This window comes from Eurosta solidaginis, chromosome 3 (genome assembly GCF_040869045.1).
Source record: "Eurosta solidaginis isolate ZX-2024a chromosome 3, ASM4086904v1, whole genome shotgun sequence".
Taxonomy (NCBI): Eukaryota; Metazoa; Arthropoda; class Insecta; order Diptera; family Tephritidae; genus Eurosta; species Eurosta solidaginis.
The window spans coordinates 34,298,949-34,325,672 of NC_090321.1; the positions used below are offsets into that span (position 1 = coordinate 34,298,949).

A 26,724-nucleotide genomic window follows, 5' to 3' on the forward strand; every position below is an offset into this window, starting at 1 on the left:
TAGCACTTAGTTCAATAAAAAGTTTGGCAAAATACATATTAGCTTTCTACTAACCTAACTTTATTTTTTTTATTATAGGCAATATAACTGCTGTGATAACATATCTTGATATCGGTTTGGAAATGGCACGTATTGCTGATCAAGAATGGTTAATGGAAGTCTCTATTATAAGAGGCAGATCCGGTCACAGGCCAATAAATACGTTAAACAAGTATGTATAGAAATTTTATGATGATTTATTTACTGCATATGGTTTATGATATTTGATAGAAAATAGGGTGAATAAGGAGATTCAACAGATTGGGAAAGAGGTTTAGGATTAGGCCATGTTCAAAAGGGTACAGGTCAAACTATGAATCACACCGCCACAAAAAAGTGAGGGATCTGTTGATGAGACACTTTATGCGTATGATTTTTGATGCGCTGTATCCGAACCTGCCACCAAAGTGAGCTAACGGGTTCTGCGTTCGGCCCTAAACTCATAAATTTGATCAATCTAGGTGGGCAAAACTAAAACAGCAGTTATTTCTGTTAGAAAAGTAGTTGTCTCAATTCATTGTTATGAAAGGAAATATTCGACAGTAAATTCACGGTGTTCCGCGCAGAATTACTATGGATCAAGCCCCCGGTTTCGGAGGGACCCGGGGTCATTTTTGGGCATTACATGAGATATTTATGTCAACATGGATATCAAACGAAAGGTATTTTGCTCCGCATTTCTATTGCTAATTTTAAGTAGGGTTGCCACTTAGGGTTGCCACCTCACCTTCTTTTTTATATTTTTTTGTATATCCACTACCATCTCGGAAATGGCTTGACCGATTTGAATCAAATTTGGTACATCGATATAGTAGTTTTAGGACTTTTCACCTAGGTGTTGCCACTGAAGATGTTTTCACAAGGTTGCCACCTTTTGCCAATAGGGGTATAAAAAAAAAAATAAATGTAAGGCGCGATAACCTCCGAAGAGATCTAAGGCCGAGCTTCTCTTCCAATTTGCGTCGTGCTCCTCTTGATTTTTCCCTACAAATTGGCCGGACGGGACCTACATGTTTTATGCCGACTCCGAACGGCATCTGCAAGGCAGATGAGTTTTCACTGAGAGCTTTTCATGGCAGAAATACAATAGGAGCGCTTGCCAGACACTGCCGAGGGGCGACCCCGCTTAGAAAAATTTTCTTCTAATTGAAAAATCTTATTTCTAAAATTTTGATGTTGCTTTGCCCGGGAGTTGAACCCAGGGCATACGGTGTGATAGGCGGAGCACGCTACCATCACACCACGGTGGCCGCGGGGGTATCAGGGGTATCAGTCTCTTACAAAATTGATCACCACTCAAAAAATCGCGGATATGCACAGCCGTTTTTGTTATTAAGCCTCGAAACAAACACAAGCTTATGTATATCCAAAAAATTACTGACTTAATATGCCACGAAAAAAAGGTATGTATGTATATCTTTTTCTTTGCAAAAAAAAAATTTTTATGAAAAGTAGAAAAATTAACTAAAAACAAGGGGTATAAAAAATCTAAGATATGAATCAAAAACACATTTACCTGTCCTAAAAGAAAATGTAACTAGATTTTATTAAGGCTAAACAAGTGAACAAGTATTTATGTTGGAAGGGTATATTGCTTTTTAATCCAAAAATACATCGAACTGCACACAATTTTTATACAACTCTAGATGTGGGCGGTTAGCTCCGTTGGCGTTGCAGATGGGTTTTGGGCTATGCATACTATTCAGTGGACATCTAGGAATGCGAAGGAGTATATTAAAAAAAAAAATAAAATTGGAATATTTTGAAAAATCGACTTTTGGCCAGCTAGATTGATCAAATACCCCACCGTGCGACACATCAATAGATCGTTTTTGCTAAAAAGCGGTTGAGGTTTCTACTAACTATTATTATGATAGCAAAATTTAGGAAATAAGCATTACTCAGATCAGCTATTTTTTCCATGCATAACTTGTGACGCTCTTAAAAAACAAAAATTATAAAAACATTCATAAATCAACCCACTGTAATCTTTATTGTCTTCAATAAAGATTCGGTTTATATTTAGCTAAAACTGATTTTGTGCGCAACTTTTTGTTAATATAAATTCTTTATTATTTATTTATTTGCTCAAAATACCAGCAGTGTGTTAGGGGACCTAGAAAATACACCCGGCAGGTATACCTGTCGTAAGAGGCGACTAAAATACCCAAATTATTTAAAGGGTTGTGTAGCACAACGCTTTCCAGAGGTTGCTATGCGAAATTTATAGCTTCTCCAACCCAATTGGCAACCTCACCTACAAGTGGCGAATCCTATTTCTTTAGCAGCCTAGGCTCTGACGACCCCAAGTTCCTTATGGAACTAAGAGGTGGGCTGCGAGATGGCCAACAAGGTTCAATGTGGCGTTGGTTCAATGAGATGATGAGGTTTGTACCTTAATTGTTACCGGAATATACCGAACCTATAGGCAGCAAAGGACCATCAACATCGATAACACCCCCTAAAAACTTCGGGGAGTATCTTTAACGCTGCAGCAACAACAAGAACAACATAAATATGTTCACACAAATTCATTGCAAACAAAAAACAAATCTTCATTTTATATAGGCTGTGAACCGTCAGATTTTTAGTGACACGTTTATCGTCATGACTCATGAAGTTCAAAGTATGCGGTACACCTGCCTCATATTTATCACAGCGCACATATGAACACATTATTTGTATGAATATCACATAAATGCAGGAATGCATAAAACTAGCTTTGATATGTTTTTGTTATCTGGGTTTTTATTTATGCCTAAAGTACTATTTTTTATACCCAGCTGTACTAGTACACAGGGTGTTATAGCTTTGATTGGATAACGGTGGGTTGTAAGGTATAAAGGAATCGAGATAGATATAGACTTCCATATGTCAAAATCATCAGTATCCAAAAGGATTTGATTAAAATTCATGTCCGTCCGCCCGTCTGTCCGTTCGTTAACACGATATCTTGAGCAAATATTAAGATATTAGATTTGAATTTGAACTCACCAAATTCGGTATACAGGCTTATCTGGGCCCAGAATAGATTGGTATTGAAGATGAGCGAAATCGGACGATAACCACGCCCACTTTTTTCGATATCGAAAATTTATAAAATTGGAAAAAATGAGAAAAATAAAATAAGAATAGCGCTAAGCTAATAAAATGTGGTAGGTATATTAGTTTTATAACGCAAAACATTACTTCCAAAAAATTTTGAAACATGGGCGTGGCACCACCCACGTTTAGAAGACGAAAATTTGGCAGTTTAACAAACCGCCAATAAAAAGCTGTTGAAGATATTACATTGAAATTTGGCAGAGACACTATCCTTACCAAATTATATCGACTGAGTTAAGATAATCAAAATCGGTTAAAGACCACGCCCACTTTTTTCTTGTCTAACCTTAACAAAGTTTGCAATAACTTTATGGTATTTAACTACATTTGACTGATATTCTAGCTCAGTAGTGGTTTGGTTGAGCGAAGAACAAAACTTTAACAAAATTTTGAAAATATGTGTGTCCCGCCCTTTTATTTGTTACTCTTTCCAAAATACTTTTAATGCCATAAGTCGAACAAAAATCTCCCAATCCGAACGAAATTTAGCATAAACATTTTTTTCATAGCTACAACTGTTTGCTCTGAAAATTACCGAAATCGCCTGAAAGTCACTCCTTCTTTTCTATAATAGCTCTGAAAATGTGTCTGTAAATTCTTCTTTTTTTGAACGAAAATGAGTTCAGAAAAGAACCACATATGTATGAAAGAGTCTTTATTCAAGATCTTTCGGGTTGTCAGGATTTTCTGGATTCTGATTAAATAAAAACGCTGCCGATTTATGCACATTAGCACATTATAACTAACAATTCATGTTTATTAAAGTTTAAAGTTAAATATAGGAAAATATGTGTGTTTAAATGAAATTAATTAAATGGTTTAATTTATTTAAAGTAAAATGAGTATTAGAATGATTTCTCTGCCCGTTGCCGAACCGACGTTGTTCACGGCGCGTTGTTCAAATCTAAACTGCCCTTTTGTCGCTGACATTGAGTAAGGGTTGCCAATTGATTATTATTCCATTCATGTGCAGAGATGATGTATTTCGTAGGATTAATTACTAAGGTAGGGTCAGCCTAACCGTTGTATTATATTGACCATAGATTAGGTTGCCTTTATATTATATTGCTCGTATTCTTAGGATGACCTTACATGTATGTATTATTGCACAGCCTTATAACTCTATTAACCACACAAGACAAACAACAACAGCGTTTCAAGTATACAGCTGGGTATGTAATGCTCGGTTTCAGCCGAACTTAAAATTTCTTACATGTTTTTTGCTGATTTGACCGTTCATAGAGTCAATTGAGAGTCAAAAATTTGTGCGATTTGCAATGGATAAAAGTGTGCCGCCATTTCTGTTGGTTTTATTAGCTTTTTTATTTCAATGTATAGATTAATTAACCCTGTTCAGACTGTATACACTTAAAGCTATAGTTTTTGTTTTGCTCTGTGCCTAATACAAATTCACTCTTAGAATATAAAAAAAAAAAATTCATAGCCAAGGTACTTCGATATTATATTAAAATTTACTCTAAAAATTTACACTAAAAAATGTTTCAAAAATATAATAAATACTGAGAAAATTTTCAATTCAAAATTGATTCATTAAAGGCTTGGTTTCCTCCAAAAGCGGTGCCGCTATGTTACGACCGCTAAAGAGCGGCCGGTATACTCACCGTTTCCAGCGGCAACGCTTTGTTCTAAACTACGATCCATTGTGGATAAAACAAGTGTGATATCTTATCCGTCAACTGCCTGACAGGATGTTCAATATGACTACTTTTTAGCGTTTTGACAGGATGTTCAATAGAAAGAAATAGAGAATGAGACAGCGAAAGTCAATTACAAATCAGATGATCCATTCTATTTGTAATTTTGACGTCTATGCAGAAGTTATCACACTTGTTTTATCCACAATGCTACGAACTCTTTCGGCAGACGAGTTGTAAAAGTTAATTTTACATTTTTGCATGTTTTTTTTAGTTTTTTTATAATTTTTCTTTTAATAAACTCACAAGAAAAAAATTTCAATTCAAAAATGTTGTTTATTTTATAAATAATTTGAAATATTTGACAAAATATACACCGCTTTGACAATAGCGGTGGGAAAAACGGTGATGAACGAGTTTCTACCGTCATAACGGCAGTGTTGTTTTATGCCCGGCCGCTATATTACGTTACGGTGAGCTTCACCGTATTCTTAGTTTCTACATAATTACTTTTACATTGCAATATTTTGGACAACGTACTCTACCGCTATGTAACGGCCCCCAATATAGCGGCGCCGTTTTCGAGGAAACCAAGCCTTAAGGGGACCATCAAAATTCGTTAAACATTTAAATTTTTTTTATTTTTTTTTCAATTTAAAAAAGTTTCAGTGTACATATAACTTTTTATATGTATTGTGATTGCAAATTTTTGAGCAGCCCTGATTAACACAAATAATCTAAGAGTACTTGTAAATGTTAAAGTGCGAAGATCTATCTTTACTTAAATGAAAAAAACTGTAAAATTTTTTTTACATATACATATATATATGTACGTATGTATGTATGTTCACATATTTGCATTTTCCTTATGCTATTTTTTTAGATACTACAAGAAAATCGTACAGGGTAGCCGACTACATTTTGGATGAAATTCGGATATGTTGTAGATCATAAAAAAGTAAGTTTGTAGTATTGTTCACGTTTTGTTGAGTTTGCAAAAAAGTTCACAAATGTTACATATTTTATGTACATACAAATTATACAATAAATTATTTATTAGTTATAAATACATATGTAGTAGTGCGATGCGATATATACAGTTCTACAACATATCCGAGTTCATGTATTATTTTAAATATTATTTAAAAAAAATAAACAAAAGTAAATCAATAAATAAAAATTTATAAATAAATCAATTATGAATAAAACTATTAAAAAGTTTTTAATAAAAAAAAATATTCATAAGAATTTAGTAAATGAACGAACTGAATCAATTGAATATACAAAAATCAAAACGAATCTATACAAGTTGATTGCAAAGCGAAGTCAACCAATTCGCCGTGCAGAAGAAAGTCAATTTAAAAGAAAATTTGAATTTATGTATGTTTGTTTAATGGTGTGTTCAGTTTATACTTATATTTAAGAATTCATGAGCTTAACACCGGCTTATAATAATTGAATTTCAATTATTATGTTTTCTAAGAGAAACTGAAAAGAGAGAAATATTTACTGGCATATTGCGATGGACCCATTTCGAAAACCGCCAACGTAATCATCATCAGGCAATTTTGTAATGTTATCATAATGTAAAGGCTACTGTAGTTTCACCATGTGATTCACGGTTCGAATCCCGATGAAACCTTTGATAACATTACAAAATTGCCTGATGATGATTACGTTGGCGGTTTTCGAAATGGGTCCATCGCAATATGCCAGTAAATTTTTCTTTCTTTTCAGTTTCTCTTAGAAAACATAATAATAGAAAATTTGAATTGTTTTCGATGAACTGACATACAGTTGTACCAAGGCGAATCCATACCAGGTGGTGGCAAAGCGAATTCAACCAATTCGCCGTGCAGAAGAATGTCAAGTCAAAAGAAAATGTTCATTGATTTCGATTAACTGACATATTGTAGTACCAGGCGTTGTATAGAAAGCGTTGTGTGGAAAACAAGGCGAATTCAGTACCAATTGTTGTTATCCCAACAGCTGATTGCTTCTTGTTGATTATTTTCCATACAGCGCCTTATACTTTAATATGTCAGTTAATCGAAATCAGCCAACATTTTCTTTTCACCTGACATTCTTCTGCACGGCGAATTGGTCGCTTTGCCACCACCTGGTATGGATTCGCCTTATGTTATCCCAACATCTCATTGCTTCTTCTTGATAATTTTCCATACAACGCCTTGTACAACAATATGTCAGTTAATCGAAATCAATCAATTTTTTTTTTCAACTTGACATTATTCTGCACGGCGAATTGGTTGAATTCGCTTTGCCACCTCCTGTTATAGATTCGCCATGTGTGGAAAATAATCAAGAAGAAGCAATCAGCTGTTCGGATAACAACACCTAGTACAGAATTCGCCTTGATAAAAACATGTTCAGTTCTTTCGAAACGAACTGCAAAAAAAAACTAAAAAAATGGTTTGTCCTGCTTTCTTACTTTTCTCTTTTTAATTTATAACCGCCAAAGCTTTTATCGTTATCAGTTCTATGTAATTATGCATTTTTATACTCAGCTGAGCAGAGCTCACAGAGTATATTAACTTTGTTCGCATAACGGTAATCCGTAACGGCATAAACTAATCGAGATAGATATAGACTTCTATATATCAAAATGATCTGGGTGAAAAAAAAAAATTCTTTTAGCCATGTCCGTCCGTCTGTCCGTCCGTCTGTAAACACGATAACTTGTGTAAATTTTGAGGTATCTTGATGAAATTTGGTATGTAGGTTCCTGGGCGCTCATCTCAGATCGCTGTTTAAAGTGAAATCGAAATCGGACTACAACAACGCCCACTTTTTCGATATCGAAAATTTCGAAAAACCGAAAAAGTGCGATAATTCATTACCAAAGACGGATAAAGCGATGAAACTTGGTAAGTGCGTTGGCCTTATGACGCAAAATGGAAAATTAGAAAAATTTTGGACAATTGGCGTGGCACCGCCCACTTTTAAAAGAAGGAAATTTAAAAGTTTTGCAAGCTGTAATTTGGCAGTCGTTGAAGATATCATGATGAATATTACTATATTACTATATGTGTGATAAATAAAAATTAGCGAAATCGGATGACGAACTAAAAAAAAATTTTTTTTAAAGCCAAATTTTAACAAAAAATTTAATATCTTTACAGTATAAAAGTAAATTATATCAACATACGACTCCAGTAATGATATGGTGCAACAAAATACAAAGATAAAAGACAAATTCAAAATGGGCATAACTCCGCCCTTTTTCATTTAATTCGTCTAGAATACTTTTAATGCCATAAGTCGAACAAAAATTTACCAATCCTTGTGAAATTTGGTAGGGACATAGATTCTATGACGATAACTGTTTTCTGTGAAAATGGGCGAAATCGGTTGAAGCCACGCCCAGTTTTTATACACAGTCTACCGTCTGTCCTTCCGCTCGGCCGTTAACACGATAAAAATCGATATATCTTTACTAAACTCAGTTCACGTACTTATCTGAACTCACTTTGTATTGGTGTAAAAAATGGCCAAAATCCGACTATGACCACGCCCACTTTTCCGATATCGAAAATTACGAAAAATGAAAAAAATGCCATAATTCTGTACCAAATATGAAAAAAGAGATGAAACGTGGTAATTGGATTGGTTTATTGACGCAAAATATAACTTTAGAAAAAACATTGTAAAATGGGTGTGACACCTACCATATTAAGTAGAAGAAAATGAAAAAGTTCTACAGGGCGAAATCAAAAGCCCTTGGAATCTTGGCAGGAATACTTTTTGTGGTATGACATATTTAAATAAGTTAGCGGTACCCGACAGAAGATGTTCTGGATCACACTGGTCCACATTATGGTCGATATCTCGAAAATGACTTCACATCTACAACTAAGGGTTACTCCTTTTTAAAACCCTCATTAATACTTTTAATTTGATACCAATATCGTACAAACAAATTCTAGAGTCACCCCTGGTCCACCTTTATGGGGATATCTCGAAAAGGCGCCCACCTATAGAACTAAGGCCCACTCCCTTTTAAAATACTCATTAACACTTTTCGTTTGATATCCATATCGTACAAACAAATTCTAGAGTCACCCCTGGTCCACCCTTATTGCGATATCTCGAAAAGGCGTCCACCTATAGAACTAAGGCCCACTACGTTTTAAATAATCATTAACACCTTTCATTTGATACACATGTCATACAAACACATTCCAGGGTTACCTTAGGTTCATTTTGCTAAATGGTGATTTTCCCTTATTTTGTCTCCAAAGCTCTCAGCTGAGTATATAATGTTCGGTTACACCCGAACTTAGCCTTCCTTACATGTTTTATTTAAAAATTAATTACAGCTTTAAGTGTTGCTTTAATTTCGGAAGGATTTTCCCAAATTGACGGGTGTGTATAAGAACGTATTATCTCCGTCTTTGTTTCAGTGACGCCCAGCCTTATACGGTTCTAACATATTAAATTTATATTGTGGGGCATCAAATTTTGTTTAGGAGTTCTTAGACCTTTTGCTTAGACGAATGACACAGCCCCACATAAACAAGTGGGATGTTTAATGGACTACATAGATTGGTAAATTCTTATTGACTTTGGGTCGCTGAACAGCGAACATGAGTTTTTGCCACAAAAAAGGTGAGTTTTTTAGGTTACAATTAAAACAAGAGCTAACTTTTGGATTCTGGTCGCGAATTCGTGCTTAGTGACCCAAAGTTCATAAGGGTTGATCTATCTAGTCCGCTGAACATCCCGCTAATTTATTTTGTGGAGCTGTGTAATTCATGAACCAGCTCTGATATATCGTCTTCTAACACTCACCCGTCAATAATTTTGGGCTTTATGATACTGAATAAGTTTTTATACTCTCATTCTATCATGTTATTATGTAATCATGTTAGCGTAACTATGTAAATAGATCTGTTGCCTTTTAATTTTTAACTTTTTTTTCACGACTTCTTCTAGTTATTAGTTCTCTAAACATATTCGAAGTTCTTTTCTCATTTCACAATCTAATTTGTACTCAATAAAATTTTTGTATTTTCTTAAATATTGCATTGCAGAACATCAGTGCTGTTCGTGTCCATATCCTTCATCGTACTTATGGTGATCTCGTTAGTTTGGTTGTTATTCTACTATATACAACGCTTCAGATATCTGCAGACAAAAGATCAGCATTCGGTAAGTGAAGAGAAAGATTAATTGAATTTTTTGTAAAACAAAATAAAGAAAAATAATAAACCAAAAGCAAAAGTGGAACCGGCAGGTTTCGACAAGGTTACAATCACATCGCCCTGCCAGAGAGGCTTTGACTCGTGCACTCGCCAAGGAAGGTGTTACCGACAAACTTAAAGGGCACGCGAACTCATCACTCGGTCTAGCTGGCCTGACTTATTCTAACCTGTGGTTCAACGCAGTGTTCAGAACGGAGTCGGCTCCGGCGGCGTGAAACGTTACATCATCTAGTGACCGCTACGCTGGTAGACCGCTTTAAAAAAAAGAGCGAGTGACAATAGCTGTATAAGTGCCACCCAAAAAAGGTTTTTAAAATTTGAGGGGTGTTTTGAACACAACTATATCCTCCAGTACTACAATCCTCGATCTTTAAAGCACTGAAAGTACATGGCGTACCAAATTATTAATACAATTAAGGCCAGGAGTATGCCAGAGGTGCCCACTGAGTCCTTTAGTGTTCGAACTTGGTCTAGAGGTCGTCAGACGCGCGGTGGCCCAAGAAAAGCTCTGCTACCAATTGGTCAACACCGTCATAAATAATTTGGCCTACGTCAATGATGTGGTGCTAATCGGGGATACTTCGGCTAATATAAGAAATCTGCTGGAAGCCGAAGAAGAAGACGCGAGAGTCATTGGTCTTAGCGCAACGCCCCACATACCGGTGGCGATAAAAACACTACAGCTACACATTTCCTTGTTCAGGGCCAGTCTGTGCAAGCATTGGAACCAGGAGAGCATTATGCCAACTTTTTTTATTTTTTCTTGGACGTTGGGGCAGCGGTCTGCCCTCAAGTGGCCCAATGATAACCGCCTTATCCTGTTCGTGAGTCTACACTCCATGGGACCGTTATTAGGCATAAATGCACTGGGGGAAAGGAAATTAATCACCACTGCTTCGCTGCTGATCGACGTGCTAGCACTAGTCATAGGCTAGGCAACCTTCCTTACACCACGGTTAATCTTTATCCTGCAAGGGGCAGACAAGTATACAAAATATCTTAACGAGGCCGATAAAGTCATAAAAAAAACAGTCAAATCATGGATGAACCTCCCTCAACGTGCTAGCACCAATCTTGTCTTTACGTCGCCCCTTTAAAGTTGCTGTGCTCAAAGGACCAGATCGCGGGCAGCATAGCGGTATCAGACTATTACAGAAATGCAAAGGAAGCCGGCATGCCACATAAATATGCCGAGGTAACTATCCAGCGAATCAGGCCTGCCCGCTCAACCGGCCCAGCATTGGTCGAAGGCACAGAAGGCATCGGTTACAACTAACAGCAAGATCAAATAACACTGGCATGATCCATATCGGTGTCGAAGTTCCGGATCCAGCGTGGCCTACCAACCTTTGGTAGTTCACCGTTGTCGAGTCAGAGGATATCAATCGCATCATTTCTACTCTGCTACGTTGGGTGGCACATTACTATCAGTGGACTTTGCTTAAAAACACGGAGGGAGGGAAATTCCTCGAAGTGACGGAGAAAACGAACCACTTTCTCCGTCCCAGGACTTGAGGTTAAACAGTGGAGGTCTCCCGTTGTACTTTTAGGTGTTTAAGACTTCAAATTGGGCAGCAGAGGATAGAAAAATATCAGACTATTCGTCAGAGCGGATGGGACCCTGCAAACGGACGGCATCTCAGCATATCCCTATGGCCTTTGAGAGATCGTTTCAAACTTAACCCTTTCCAATCCAACAAAACTATCCTTAATGAGTAAATCAACCCATTTATGCAAGTTTTTCTTTTCACTTTTTCCCCTACAGCGTCAATTGTGTTCAGTAACAAAGAAAGCCATCATGAAAATACCAACAAAAACTGGCAAAACCAGCGATGAGAAGGATTTGGATAGCGATTGTTGTGCCATTTGTATCGAGGCCTATAAACCTTCCGATTGTATACGAGTGCTGCCATGCAAGTGAGTAAAAATGAGGAAATGAATAATAAAAAAAAAAGAAAATAACAAAGTTTTCTACATATTTTTCCCGATCTTTCGCAGACATGAATTTCACAAAAACTGCATTGATCCCTGGCTAATTGAGCATCGTACCTGCCCCATGTGCAAATTGGATGTGTTAAAATTTTACGGATATGTGGTGGGTGATCAAATACATCCTACACCAAGTCCCCAATATGTACCACCAAATATCGATAATTTGGATGGTGCTCGTGTTGGTGGTGGTGGTGGTAGTGGTGTTGAAAATGATGTAGAAGTTATTGCTGTAGCGCTAGCGCCTCCATACTCAGCTGCACAACCAACAGCTACAACACAAGCCCAACAACAATCAAATGCAAATGTAATGCAGCAAACGGCAACGCAAATCACACAGCTGCCAGTCAGCAGATTGTCAACAACGACGACAGCAGCGACGACGCATGCGCAGCAGCAACCACATACACAATTACACACACATACTCATATAAATAATTGTAATTGTTCTAATGCAAATAGTAGTGCTAGTAATCGCAGTGATAATGCATCATGTTGTTTGCAACAGCGTGATTCGAGCGCCATTTGTCAGCAGCTTAGCTGTGAGCATACGCGCAACAACAACACCCCAAGCAGCGGCACTAGCGCGCATATTATGCGTCGTAATTCGGCGCCTTTGGTGTTGCAAGTGTCAACAGCGAGCCATAAAGTGACAGATGTTTAATTTGTGCAGTAGCCATCATTACAAAAACAACAAATGCCAAATAGCAACGCAGCGGCTAAGCGAATGTTACAAATGGCAATCGTTCGTCGCATTTGAGCTTTCGTAGTTCGCTTTTAGTGGCTGCGCTGCAATGCAACAACTTATCATGTAATACACATACAAACAAACATTTACTACATAAATATAATTAGGCTACTCACATTACCTACACTGTAAATAATTTTAGTTTTTAGTATTCATTCGTATTTATTTCATAAGTTTTGTAAACGTTCGTATTATTATTGATTATATAGAGATTTACGCTAAGCGCTAAACGATACATGCTGATTTGCTAAACAAAAACGTAGCTTCTAATAACAACGAAAAAAAAAAAAACTGTACAGCAGCGTACAGAAAAATAGTAGTGGCCATTTTTTCTCAATTAATTCTCTCACTTATTTTTTTTTTTTTCGATATTTCGAGAAGAAACTTAATGAAGCTGTTGCTGAAATTATGCAAACGAGCCTCGAGAATATTTTCGAAACAAAATTCTAAAATTTTCAAAAATTTCGAACTTTTTATTTGCATTTCTCAAAAATTTTTTCAGTAATCAGTTTTTTAGCCCCCTCAATTTTAGTCGAACAAAGTACAAGTGATAGGTATTTAAAAATCGCATTGATTTAAAATACAAATATTTCCGAAAGGTGTTTCAGATTTTCTTTTATATAAAGGAAAAAACTGTGTATGGAAGAAAATCTAAAAAAAATTCGAACCTCTTATTTCAAGTTCTCTGAAACACCCAGTGGAAAAAAAATTGTCTAAAATCAATGCCAATTTTGAGAGACCTATAACTTGCACTTTGTTAGACTAAAATGGTTAGGGCTACAAAACTGCATATTCAAAAAACTCACACAATTCGAAATAACAGGTTCGAAATTTTCGTTTGAACTATATCAGGAATTTTCGAATTTTTTCGAAAACATAGGCTTTGAAGAGATTTACAAGGTATAATCGAAACAGCTGTCGCCTTGTCCGTCCTGATGTCACGTTGTTTAAATTTTTTCCAAATTATTAAATAAATTGTTAAAAAAAATTACCACTGCTATTTTTTTGTTCGCTGCTGCAAATGAATTCAAAAGTTTGAACGAGTAATACATTTTGAAAATTTTTATGACTCAACGGTTACGATAGATCTATTTATAGTTTGTATTTGTATGTAAACTACATGGTCTAAATCTAAAATGTTTGTATGCTTCATATTCAAATTTGGTTTAAAATTTAAACTATACTGGTTGTTTTGAAAATAAACTCCCTGCGTTTCGTTTAAATTTTTAAACGAAAAACCACAAAATGTAGTGAAAAATATTGAATGATTAAATAGTTTTCACAAATATAATTCAACGTGATAGCAAGCAGTTACTTATTTTGTTTTTGGACTTATTTTAAACCAAAAAAACTTACAATATTTATGTACATATATCGGTTATATTTAAAAAATTTCAGCAATTTAAAACTGTTTATTTCGTTTCGAAACCATGTCATGATATTGGATTCCGTATGGCTTGAAAATTTAACAAAAAGAACGCGAATACGTAGTTTGAAATTGACTTCGAAAAAGTTTAAACATTGACCGACGAATAGTTTCAAATGTAACCTCAAATTTATAGCCATGTAGGCGTTCGCAGATCTTTTTGCCATATCTATCGGTTGTCTGAGAGGGAAAAGTTTTGAGAAATTTTAGTGAAAAATTAGCCTTATAAAAGCTAATAACACTATGGACCTATTCAGTTTATGTGAGGTGCTCACGGAAAAGCCTGTTCAACCTAAACAAAATTACATCTTCATTGCCGACATACTAACTGAAATATTAAAGAGTGTATAATTGCAAAATTTTTGGAACCAATAAAAGGGAGGGAGATAATTTCAGATTTGCCAAAAAGTTAATCTGACAACATCAGCAAATTTTTAAATTTGAGTGTAGTTCTTATCCAATTGTGTTTTTTTTATCGAGTTTGTAGCTCTCTCTTTCTCTCTCTCTCTCTCTCTCTCTGAGCATGGGCGTGGATAGAAGCTACACGGGAAACTAGGAAGAGGGAGGCGTCGAGGATAGGAAGGATGCGATGGTAGTAGCTTGAGAGATAATAAACACATGCAAACCCGTCGTACAAACAAACTGATAACAAACAACGTAGAGGTATAGAGAAGGCCCAAGGAGACTAGTACTGGAAGAGGTAAACTGTCAAAACGCGTCTAGGTCATTCATCACTGGAGCATTTTAAATTGCAATGCTGGTAAAACTTTACTTATATATGGCGTGTAAAATTCAATGATTTTCTAATTATAGCTTTTAAAGTTTTTTAAAGTTTTAATATTCATGAGGAAGGTGGCAGTGGTGAATAAGCTACCAGCCGTTTGAAACTTTCCACTCGTATTCATTCTAGAACTTTCTCTATACTTCTAAAATTCTCTTCTAATAAGCAAATTTTGGTTCTGTTGATTTCAGTAAAATAAAAAATCATTGAAAGTTAGGGATATTTGAGAAAGAAATTGTTACGAGACACAACGCGATAATATCGTGGTGACTATTGACTAGTCATTTAACTAAGATAAGATATAAATAGTAAACAAACAAATAATATAATGTAATTAAGAACAGCAGATATGTGTTATTTAAAATACATTTAATGCTAGCAATTAATAAAGCCAGAGTTAATTAATACAATCAATAAATTTGAAAACAATAAGTATACAGTAGTGGTCACCTAAATAGCACACTTGTATTTTAAGACAGTATTCCTAAACCTATTTTATCTTTAAGCGTTTTGTTAATTTTCAATTAAAGAGTAATGCTTACTCTATCCAATTTTCTAAAAATCAAATTTCTAACTTCTTATTGAGAATTTTTTCGAGTACGCAGTTTTATAATGCCGTTCATAGCAAAAATGCAGCAAAGTTTACTTACGGCTTTTAGGGAATTTCGTTACCACTGTATTTCTGCGACTTCAATTTACTCATTAAGTAAAAAATTAATCGTTAAAATTGGAATTTAAAGATAAAACTAGATTTAAAATTTGTATTATATTTCCAATATTTAAAATTTCCAAACCACCAAAAACCAAACCAAACCAAAGCAGTAAATCAGTTTTCCTGGCAAAAAAGCTGTATAAAATACATATTACAGCCTTTATTCTCTGAAATTTGGTTATACATCAAAAGGTTATCTTTTAACATTGAAATAAAATTTTACTGTGAAAAAGATTTGAAATCAAAAAGCAGTGTAATTGAAAGTAATAAATTTCATTATATAATGTACTGATTTTAGATTTACAAGACTTCGCATCTCACTTCAGGCTCCGAAAGGAATGATATACTAGAATTAAATCATAATGGCTCTGCATAAAGTCATCGATTAGTTCAGTTTCTTAATTTTTGTTGTGTACCAAGTAAAACTATTGTCTGAGTTAAAACAAACGTAAAATTTATACTACACATTTTTCTGATCTCATGTTTTACATTTTACCGCCTTTTTGCTATGGACGGAGTTTGCATTGAATTTATATAAAGGATATGCAATTTGCAAAACGGCCACCGTGGTGTGATGGTAGCGTGCTCCGCCTATCACACCGTATGGCCTGGGTTCAACTCCCGGGCAAAGCAACATCAAAATTTTAGAAATAAGATTTTTCAATTAGAAGAAAATTTTTCTAAGCGGGGTCGCCCCTCGGCAGTGTCTGGCAAACGCTCCGATTGTATTTCTGCCATGAAAAGCTCTCAGCGAAAACTCATCTGCCTTGCAGATGCCGTTCGGAGTCGGCATAAAACATGTAGGTCCCGTCCGGCCAATTTGTAGGGAAAAATCAAGAGGAGCACGACGCAAATTGGAAGAGAGCTCGGCCTTAGATCTCTTCGGAGGTTATCGCGCCTTACATTTATTTTTTTTTTAATTTGCAAAACACTGCCGACTGACATCTAATTTTGAAAATTTTTTTGTCGAGGGTGCTGCCCATTTCCTTCTCTACAATGACAAATAGAAAATATTCGATTGAATAATAAACGAACAGACAAACACGCATCAGCAAATTAACACAAAACAATAAATTAAATAAAGTAACAAACACACAAAAATGACCAAACGACTAAAATCACTGACTTCTACCTGCCTCAGCTAACCGCACAACTTGATCACTGAAAACCACCGCCGTTTCTGAATGAACACATAACACACATACTCATGCTCATGCACCTACGAACTATAAATATTAAGACTAGCGACAAAAACAGATCGGAACGAAAAATGACACTGAAGATGGCACAACGCCAAAACCGCGTTGTCTCCAATCCAAATTTATTGAGTTGATTTATTTAGCTTACGCTTGTTTTAAACATTTCACAAAATTGTATTTAATGACAAACTTTCTTGCTCTGAGTTGCTCTAATTTTTGTTTCATTAGTATGCGCTCAAAATTGAACTAGAGCAATCTAGATCAAAAATTTTTGCACTAGCTTTTTTTTGTTAAAATTGTAATTTTTGAATTAAAAAATTAAATCATTCGTATAAAAAAGAAGTCAATTACAAAATATTAAAAATTTAAAAATTTTATCGAATGCAGTATTCTTGTAATTTAGTGCTAAATCTAACATTTTAATTCACTAAGAACTAGTGGTTTTGGAAATGTTGGTTATGATAGTGTTTCATGGGATGCTGGATTCACATATTTAAAATTTAAAAAATTTGAAAAAATGTCTGAAAGGTTTAAACATTTTTTGACAATTTTAATCCGCTTCTTTATGACAGAACTGTCAAATTCAATCACACTTTGTTAAATACACTTTGGCTCTGACCTGACTTTGCTCTCCACTTATTATGCGTTCAATAAACGAACCTAATGAGTTGAAAATTTTGACGTAAAATTTTTGAAACTTGTTGAATCGCTGTGAATTTCGTTTTAAGTACATACTAAACGAGTATTCTTAGAAAATTGGAAAGCGAAAGCAAAATAATTCAATTGAAAACTAATAAAACAGTTAAAGAATAAATCAGTTGTGAGCACTGTCTAAAAATAAAACTGTGCTATCTAGGTGTCCATCACTGTATGTAAGTTTATGCGCCAAACAATATAATAAAAATTTTTGGTAAAATGTTTGTTGAATGAAATAAAAAACATTTAAAAAAACAATATTTAATTGAAAAAAGTCAAAAATCTTTAGTTTTAGTTATAAAACGCTTTTTTCTAGAAATTAAACAAATAAATATAAATTAAAATGCTGAATACATACCCTTTGGGGATTTTTTTAACACGCCTGGCAATATTCCCTTGTAAAACTTTAAAATTACGCTTGGATTTAAATACTACTAAAGTTATAATAATTATATATATGTATAAGCATTTTCTTGTGTTTGCTTTTAATATTAGAGTTGCTGTACTTAGATCTAATTACCTTATAGATACTGTAAATTAATTTATATACTATTACATAGATATCGAAAAAAATATAAGCTAGACTTGCATTTCAATCATATAGCGAAACGTAGTTACGAAATTAAAAAATCTCTTCTATGAATGGATATCGTAACGTAGCTACGTTTTTTTATTAATTTCAAATTTTTATATAATAAAAACGTTTACGGTTATGTAATTAGAAATAAATACCCGCAAAACTTTGTATGTACCATATTGGGTTTAAGTTAAATATGTATGTTGATGTGCTAATTGTATGAAGCGATAAAAATAGTTTAAGCAGAAATCGATAAATTTGAACAAAAAATACAAACGAAAATTTAAAAATTATGCCAGATTTTTTATTTGATTTAATTTTAAAATATTATTGCATTTTCTAAAATAATAGTTTTGCTAGAGCATTTGAAAAGTTTTAGAGGCGGTGTGTATAAATATGGAGGCTGTGAGTGTATTAGTGCTTCACACCTTCTACATGCAAGAGCAATATATGCAACTCAAAATTTAATACGAGATCAGTACCAAACATACTGTGAAGGAAGCGTGAAGGTCGTTCATTCATATGTCGTGTGAGCGTTGCGAGTGAGATTCAACTGAGATGAGCAGTGAATCAGTTTTCTCTTCAACTTCAAACCATTGTTTACTATATTGTAACGAATTTTCGGGAGTTCCTGATAATTATGCAGCTTCTTCTAATGTTCGAATCGCTGAACTGTCGAATAAATAACTCCAATATTCAGCATTGCAAAATGGTCTTTATTTAGACTACTTTGGGGGTAGTACTTCACAATTACAATTATACTTCACTAATAGCGTGTTTAAATCAAATTGATTGATTATCACTTGCACCGCGCTGCAAGTAGAGAGTGCTTCGCTGGAGAGTATCTCCGTTAGCCTCGTTCACCTATTTCTCCTAAGGTCTAGACTTTTCACGAAGATGCCTTCTGGAACAGTTGTATCTCATAATTGGTTATTTAGCTATATGCGAGTGTATGTGTGAGTAACAACTTCTTCTCTTGGCTGATGATAACGTGATGTGTATGTGAAAAAATCTCTTTGCTTCAAGCTTCTGGTTATGTGTATGTCTGACTGCTGCTTTAATGTGTACATGTACATAAGTGTGACTGCTTGATTATTGTTGTTGTGCATTTATTTAGCAGCAGCATAGTGATGTAATAAACTGCTAATATTCGTCACAATAAGTTATGTTGCGAATAGACTGAAAGGCAGTAAAAGAAGGCAGTCGAACGGAATGGAATGAAGAAAGGCAGGAAGAGTAGAGTTGCATTACGGAGCATGCTAACAGCACAACATGTCGGCCACCAAGCTCCATGTTTTTTAGCTCATTCGAGTTTGCGACTTGTGCTAACTGGTCGTCCAGCAGTCTGAGCCCATTGAGCATTGTACGGACACTGAATGTGGGTTAAAAGCCCAATTTTCCGATCCGAACTACGTCCACGAACTGTTAATGGTAAGCTCAAACCACGAACTTTTATGATTTGACTAGACGAGCCATACGGTAGGAAATTCCTCGTTTCCAACTAGCACACGTTTCTACTCCATAAAAAGAGTGCAAATTCTATTATTTTACGCAAGAAGATTGTAGCCTGACAGAAACAGCTCAGTTTATCACGCATGATCCAAAAACCGTACGTGCATTTCTTTTTCTGGCGGCTGTTTTGTTGCTGTTTTAACCGCAAAAATAGTTCCCGAAGGCTTAATAAGTGGTGCGGATGTCTTTTGACGTATTGAGAACGGTATGCTCCGATACTATTACCTTCTAGTACTCGCTCGGCGGCCTCGAGAAAGGTTATTTCTATCCCCCTCAAACCCTCGGATCTGTGAATTGTAGGCGTCTTTTACGACAGCTATATCTATCTTGGGACTAGGTTCTTTTTGGTGTTGGAGAAGCGGTGAAAAAAATGTGTATTATTCAACATATGTTGTCTGATAATCTCGCAGTGTCCAGCATCAGCGTGTGAGGATCGATATAGGCAGCGTCGAAAAGACCACTGCTCTTCCTTTTTTGAATCGGGGCCATCATTTTATCCACCGATTATTATTGGGCGAGTCTCATATTCGTTACCAGGCGAAGAGCATATAAAGATTTGTGATCTACTGTAGACTGGGCCCCATCAATAACTTCTACGGGCGCGACAAAGCATATTTTTTGTAAGGCCAAACCCGTTTGAGGCTATACGAAAGGCGTCTGCGCATAATCTTGTTGGGGCGCCATTTGTTTTTGCCGCCCCATTCAGTCATTCCTAGTAAAATTTGGATTACCGTCAATTCTGTTTCGGCGTCGTGCCATATTAAGTTCCAAGTTTCGTTCTAGAACAAAAAATGCTCTTTGAACATCTCGGTAGTTCTTATCCTCACCAATGTACTTACATACTTTTGCGCGATGTTGTTCCATGATTGATTTTGTGGAAATGATTTATTCCTAAAGGAAAAATCTTCAGATATTTCATAGATTTCGACAATTTTCGGTTTTTGATCGTACGCCTTTCAAGTAGCTCACTTTGCCTGGTTTAGCTTTGTTTTGTGTTTGTTATCGCTTGCATAACAGTCGCATTATCAAAACCTGATCGAGATGGGACTGGACTGGACTGAACGGAAAGTACTAGCACAAAATAACCTCCATATCTTACATCCCAACTCCATGCTCAGATTCTCGACTCATTCTATTGGAGTTCTAATACCATTCAGATGCAATACTGTCATAAAACATACTTCGCTTGCGGAGATTTCCTTAATTCATAAAACTCTAATTTTTCCGTAAAATGCTTTGAAGGATGTTTCAAGTACAGCTTCATATTAAACGAGCACACGATCGTCTATAGATTTGCTCATAGTTTTTCTCATTTTATTCCCCAGTTTCTTGGTAGCGAAGAAAGTGTTTTGGAGTATGAAACAGAGCGCTCAAATCCACCCGCAACCGCAACAACAACTGCCACTAGCAATGCTTCCGCTGGAGTACAACGTGTTGGCGCGCTCGATGATCTTGTACGCAGTCGTGATTTCGTTATAGATTTTCCACGTATTTTTGTACTAGAAGCTGGCGGAGCTACAGGCATACATGAATCGCTATTTCCACCCAGATTACCAGAACGTTCACAGTCGTCGATGTCATTGGCGCATGCCAGAGATTGGATGTCCGCAGTGACTAACAAATTAGATGAGCAGCACGGCTTGAGGCGTTTACGGCGAGGTGCCATGCGTGATGGAATGGATGAGGTATGCGTGTTTATTTTTTATGACGAGTGTCACATTTACTAAAAATATCTTTACATAGAATTTGTTAACTGTTTGTGCAGAGGCTGTGAAAAAGCGTCGTTCCCATTCTGCTGATGGTCGTTTTTCGAGTAGCTTTCAAGCGCGACTAAAAACCATGCAGCAGCGTAACGATTTGGAATGCGAGCATGGTGAAGATTCTTCGGATGTCGCTGCTAATACCCTACACCATACAGCATCCATTACAAACTTGACAGATGCAATTTATGCTCAGTCACTTCTGCGTCAACAGCAAGATAATAACTTAATGCTTCCACATTGCCGGGGGAGTGTTAGGGCCCGTCATCGTTCGACAAGACGTATTAGCACAGCAGGTATACAGATACATGACTTTCCTACTCATTCGTCTGGAGGAAGCCAAGGTAATATATGCGATTCGACACCGCCGTCGGATGTTGCTATTACGATTCAAGTAAATGGTGAAGGTGTAAATTTGGAGTAAGGGGTTTTAAAGACTGGATAGATAACTGTATAGATGCGTTTGCGGTAATGTATAAAGGCTTATGTAGAAATATAAATGCATACTAAAAGTTATTAAACTAACTTATGATTTATTTAATAATTTGGGAAAAATTTAAACAACGTGACATCAGGACGGACAAGGCGACAGCTGTTTCGATTATACCTTGTAAATCTCTTCAAAGCCTTTTCTCCCGGGAGTGGGAGTCGAACTCGCACCCCTACGATAGTTGAAATGAAAAAAAAAAAAAAAAAAAAAAGCAATATGGGCAATCCCCGATTATTAAAAATCATACTAACTTATGATTAATAAAATTAAACTGATAAATTAAAATAAAATCATTTTCATTAGGGAAGGGAAGGTCTCAATGAAAAACCCAATTATGTAAAAAGACTTATGCTATAAAACAACTCCATCCTTTCAGTAAATACTAGACGTTTTTTAGGATACAGCTTATTGACTGCTTCGAGATCTGGCTACTCCGCTGCTTCTAGTGGGACTCGACCACAGAACACGCTAAACCGTTTCTTCATGCAGTCCCCACTTCCAACATCTGCTAATATTGACGAGACCTAGCTTATAAAAATATGACGCTAGAAGGAAGTATCAAGTCAGGACCCCTGTTCTTTGAAGATATGACCAATTTTGTGATTCTAATACACAAGGATTTGCAGTTCATCTTAGACATTTTTGCAACCTCGCGCTTCTATCCACACCTTTCCTGCTTGATTGATTATAAGCAGCTCCTGTCTCATTTTTTCTCCTAAACGCATTGGGACGTCTACTGTACATTTGCCGAGAGCTTCACCTTCCTTTTCCAACTCATCGGTCTTTTCGTTACTAGGAAGGCTGTTTCGACGATGATTGGCGCAGGTTTCCTTTCTTGTGGACTGTGCAAATAATACTTAGATCCCAATTGCTAGGCATACAACCGTCCGGCCTGATGTATGCGCTTCACTAACTCTTCCCAACGAGCATATTTCTACAAGTTCATCAGTGCCTTTGTAGTTTTTAATACTGGCGAGTGGGCCAACATTAAACCCATCGTTGATTGTTGGCTCGGGTTCATCATTTTCCTTTAGTACTTCAGAGTTGATTCGATTGAAGAGGACAGATAAGTTTTCCTACCATAATCGAAGCACCCCCTGGACATCGAGTACCTGGTCGCCACGGGCTTCAGTACTTTTCTGTCTCCGTAGTTTTGGTCAAAATCAAAAAACGAAGAAACGGAATTTTTCAGATACACTTCCCAATTGATAGAATACTTGCTTACCCGGCCCCTTATCACTTTCTAAACCATCCTCGTTAACTTGTCTTCCATTTCTTGTCATACCACTATTCCCCCTAATTCCATTTACCGTTCCACTCCCACATTCACTCGAACTCCCCTTCTCACTTCCATCGCCGCTCTCACTACCACACCATCAACTCCCATTCACATTTCCATTACCACTCTTATTCTCACTCCCAGCCCCATTGCAACTCACACTCTCATTCCCACTCCTACTCCCATACCCACTTCTACTTTCATGCCCACTGCCATGCTAGTTCCACTCCCGTTTACTGTTACTCCCTCTAGCTCTCCGGCCACAGTTTCTTCATAGCATCTATATATTGGATACTTGCTTCAAATAACTGCGGATATATAGCGAATCAAAATTTTCAACGCCTAAAGCTCTATACAAATTCATATATAGAGTACTTATATCCAGATATCAATAGTTACAGCCGAACAAAATTGGATTTGTTTCCGACACCTATTTTGTCTGGTGCGTGGCCCCGTCCACTTTCCAAAAATATTTTCCAGTAGAATTAATTATGAATCAAATCCAGCCTCCTCCATCCTCTTGAACACAAATTTTTTTTATCAAAACCCCCCCGGTATCACGATTGTTGTTGTTGTTGTTGTTGTTGTAGCAGTGCTTCGCCCCATCCAAAACGTGCGACCACTTACTAATTTTCAACAATGCTCTCTAACGGCAATCCGAGGAAACTTGCAGTTTCAATAGGGTTGGACCAGATAGACAGGGGTGTTAGAGGCATTGATGTTTGTAGTCATTCGGGGACACATTACAAGCAGGGCGTACATTGGGTATGTCCGTGATGATTCTGGATAAGTAAGTGTTAATCCTATTATAGTATTCAAATTAAAATTGAACTAGAGTGACGCGCGCCTCGCTGGGGGGCTGCTTTCCTCAACAGCGAGTTTAGGGTGTCTGTCTTTAAGAACGGGGTTCGCCGGCAAACCTTGTCATATTGGTCCGATGCCTTTTTATGGATGTTTCTGATGGCTTTTTTATGCACCTCTTCGGGATCTAAGTTATCTTTGGAAGTTAAAACTTCTTGTCGCTTACAAAAATTTCGTTCGCTGCACTTTCAGGTTGCCTGCTGCGTCTTTTTCATTGACTTATCGTCAATATTTCCGAGAAAGTTTTCAAAGAAAAACTCTTGACCTGGACTCTGTGATAATACGGACGAACCATGGAATTTTTCTTTCATTATTGAGATTTTTAAGAAAAAGTTGGTTAGCTTTTGACACATTGTTTGCGATCCACCTTTTTCACAGAAAGTTCATGTGGAACTCTTTTAGCTCTATCTTCATACCATCCTCCTTTTCTGCAAGAAAAAACTCGGAAAATGTCACCCTCTGCGCTAGCTTTCTTCTCTAACTGTTAAGTTCCTTCTGAAAAGCGGTAAGAATTTTGTATTTCCTGTTTTGGTCCCTCATAGCTACTTTTTTGCCAGAACCAAGCTTTCATGTAACGACCTACTCATTTCGGAGCTCTTCAATCTCAGCTGAAGATGAGTTTTGGGCCGGTTTTAGTTCCCCAACGGCCATAAAAGCATATCGAAATACACAAGTTTTACAAGCAACAGGTTTAAGCTAGTTTATAATTTTAAATAAATATAAGCATCCAGCGGAAATAGGTAAATATGGTAAATCCCTCGCAGGTATTTACAGCCATACTCTGAAAAAGTTTTCCAAATTAACTAAATTGAAAGGAAAATGTTGGTAGATTTTTTTTTGTACGCAGTGCTTGAATCACGATTTAAAACTGCGTAAAGTTTGAAAAAAATCTTCAAAGGCGAATAATAATGTGACGAATATTAGCAACATTAAGAGAAACTATCATCTCTAAGCCGATGCTAAGCAGTGACTTCTATGCACATCAATAAATCAATCATTATGTCTACCCAGTGTACGTACACGTAGCGGAGAAGAGACGCACAAACACATGCAGATATCTTATATGAGAGGCTCCCAAAAGTATGCAATTATAATTGTGGAAGTGTCGCTCACAAATACACGCGCATATGAGAAGCTATACACGTGCATCTGTAGTTATAATTTTATAGCTGATAACTAACTAGTAAGTTCTGGAAATGGAAGCGCCTAGAAATATGTGAACGAGGAAGCCCCACAGTATAAAAGCAGCAACAGTAGAGGCGCGACAATCAGTTTGATTTAAGACGCTATCTGGCGAGCAATAGAAGTGTTATTTTGAAAGTAGTCTTATAAAGGCCATATTGCATTATTGAATAGTGGAGTTATTTATTCAATAGCTTAGTGATACGAACGTTAGCAGAAGAATTGGAATAAGACGAATTGCAGTAAATTCGTTACAATAAGTTTTACCTATTCATATTCAAAGGACAAAATTTATAATAATTCAACAATTTAATGAATTTTTATTAAATATTTTAAAAATATTTTTTTTATTACTTATTTTGCAACTGAGGGTTTCATAAGCATCAGCGATTCAACATTTTTCGTCCCGAAAATCCCTGAATTGTAAAATTCTAAAAAATTGGCATCCCTGTTACGTATACCAAAATTTGTTTTGCTGAAAAACACATTTTGAACTTACAAACAACAGCAATCGCAGGACTGGAAGTTGTAATGTAAGAATGTTATTCTTCAAAACATTGTTATTAAAACAATGCTTACTTTGAGATTATTTTTCTGCAAATATGTATTTTATTGAATTCTTCTCGCAAAAACTGCATTCTTTTTTTTCACAATAAAAACCAAACACACTCCACTTTACAGAAAGTGAACCCTTCCATTTCACAGTTGAAATGGTTTAAGGGCCAATTAAACTTCCTTAACCCTAACGCCATAGTCGTAACCATACCCATATCCATAACCATCTCCAATGTGATCGATTAATGGTGCCTTAACATAAAAATCGTGAAAATTTCATAAAAATTAAGAAAACGCAAAAAATTACAAACATGTTCCACAAAAAATAAGTCTCTTAGTCATAACGTATCCAAAACAATGAATAAAATCTAAAAAAAGTTATTAAATTCACCAACTCAAATATTTTTAGGTTATGGATATGGCGAGAAACCAAAAAGCAACTGGTTGGCTATGGTATGGCTATGGCGTTAGAGTTATGGTATGGAACCATTAATCGATTATATTGATTTCCATAAGGTAGGTTCGATCAGCTGTTTTATCTGGTTATGGTTAATACCTGGGCGACCGAGCTTTGCTCGGCAATCTTCGAGTATGCCGCATAACTTACTTTGTTCAACATGTCATCATTAATCAAACTCTACTTTTTGGTAACCCTACTCAAAAATGTCCTTATTGTAATGCGGAGTGAAATATCTTTCGTTTGATACCCATATCGGCATATCTCATACATTTTTTTTTTTATTTCGAATGGGTGGCAACCATAAATCTCAACCCTACTCAAAAATGTCGCTATTGTAATGCGGAGTGAAATACCTTTCGTTGATACCCATATAGGCATATCACATGCAATTTTTTTTTAATTTCGAATAGGTGGCAACCTTGTGAAACATTCTGAGTGGCAACACCTAGGTAGAAAGTCTTATCCCAATATGCACA

The 26,724-nt window shown here is 36.1% G+C and overlaps 1 protein-coding gene across 3 annotated transcripts in view; it reads left to right on the top strand.

The window, feature by feature from the left end:
- Positions 1-21,905, top strand: part of gol (goliath) — a 217,504-nt gene extending 195,599 nt beyond the window's left edge. For all 3 annotated transcript variants that reach the window (XM_067771381.1, XM_067771383.1, XM_067771382.1), the window contains 6 exons: positions 79-211; positions 9,851-9,968; positions 11,787-11,938; positions 12,020-12,116; positions 20,987-21,346; positions 21,405-21,905. In XM_067771381.1, coding sequence (XP_067627482.1) covers positions 79-211; positions 9,851-9,968; positions 11,787-11,938; positions 12,020-12,116; positions 20,987-21,346; positions 21,405-21,845 — 1,301 coding nt within the window. In that variant the 3' untranslated portion in view covers positions 21,846-21,905. The remainder of the gene's footprint in view (positions 1-78; positions 212-9,850; positions 9,969-11,786; positions 11,939-12,019; positions 12,117-20,986; positions 21,347-21,404) is intronic.
- The last annotated feature ends 4,819 nt before the right edge of the window (positions 21,906-26,724 follow it).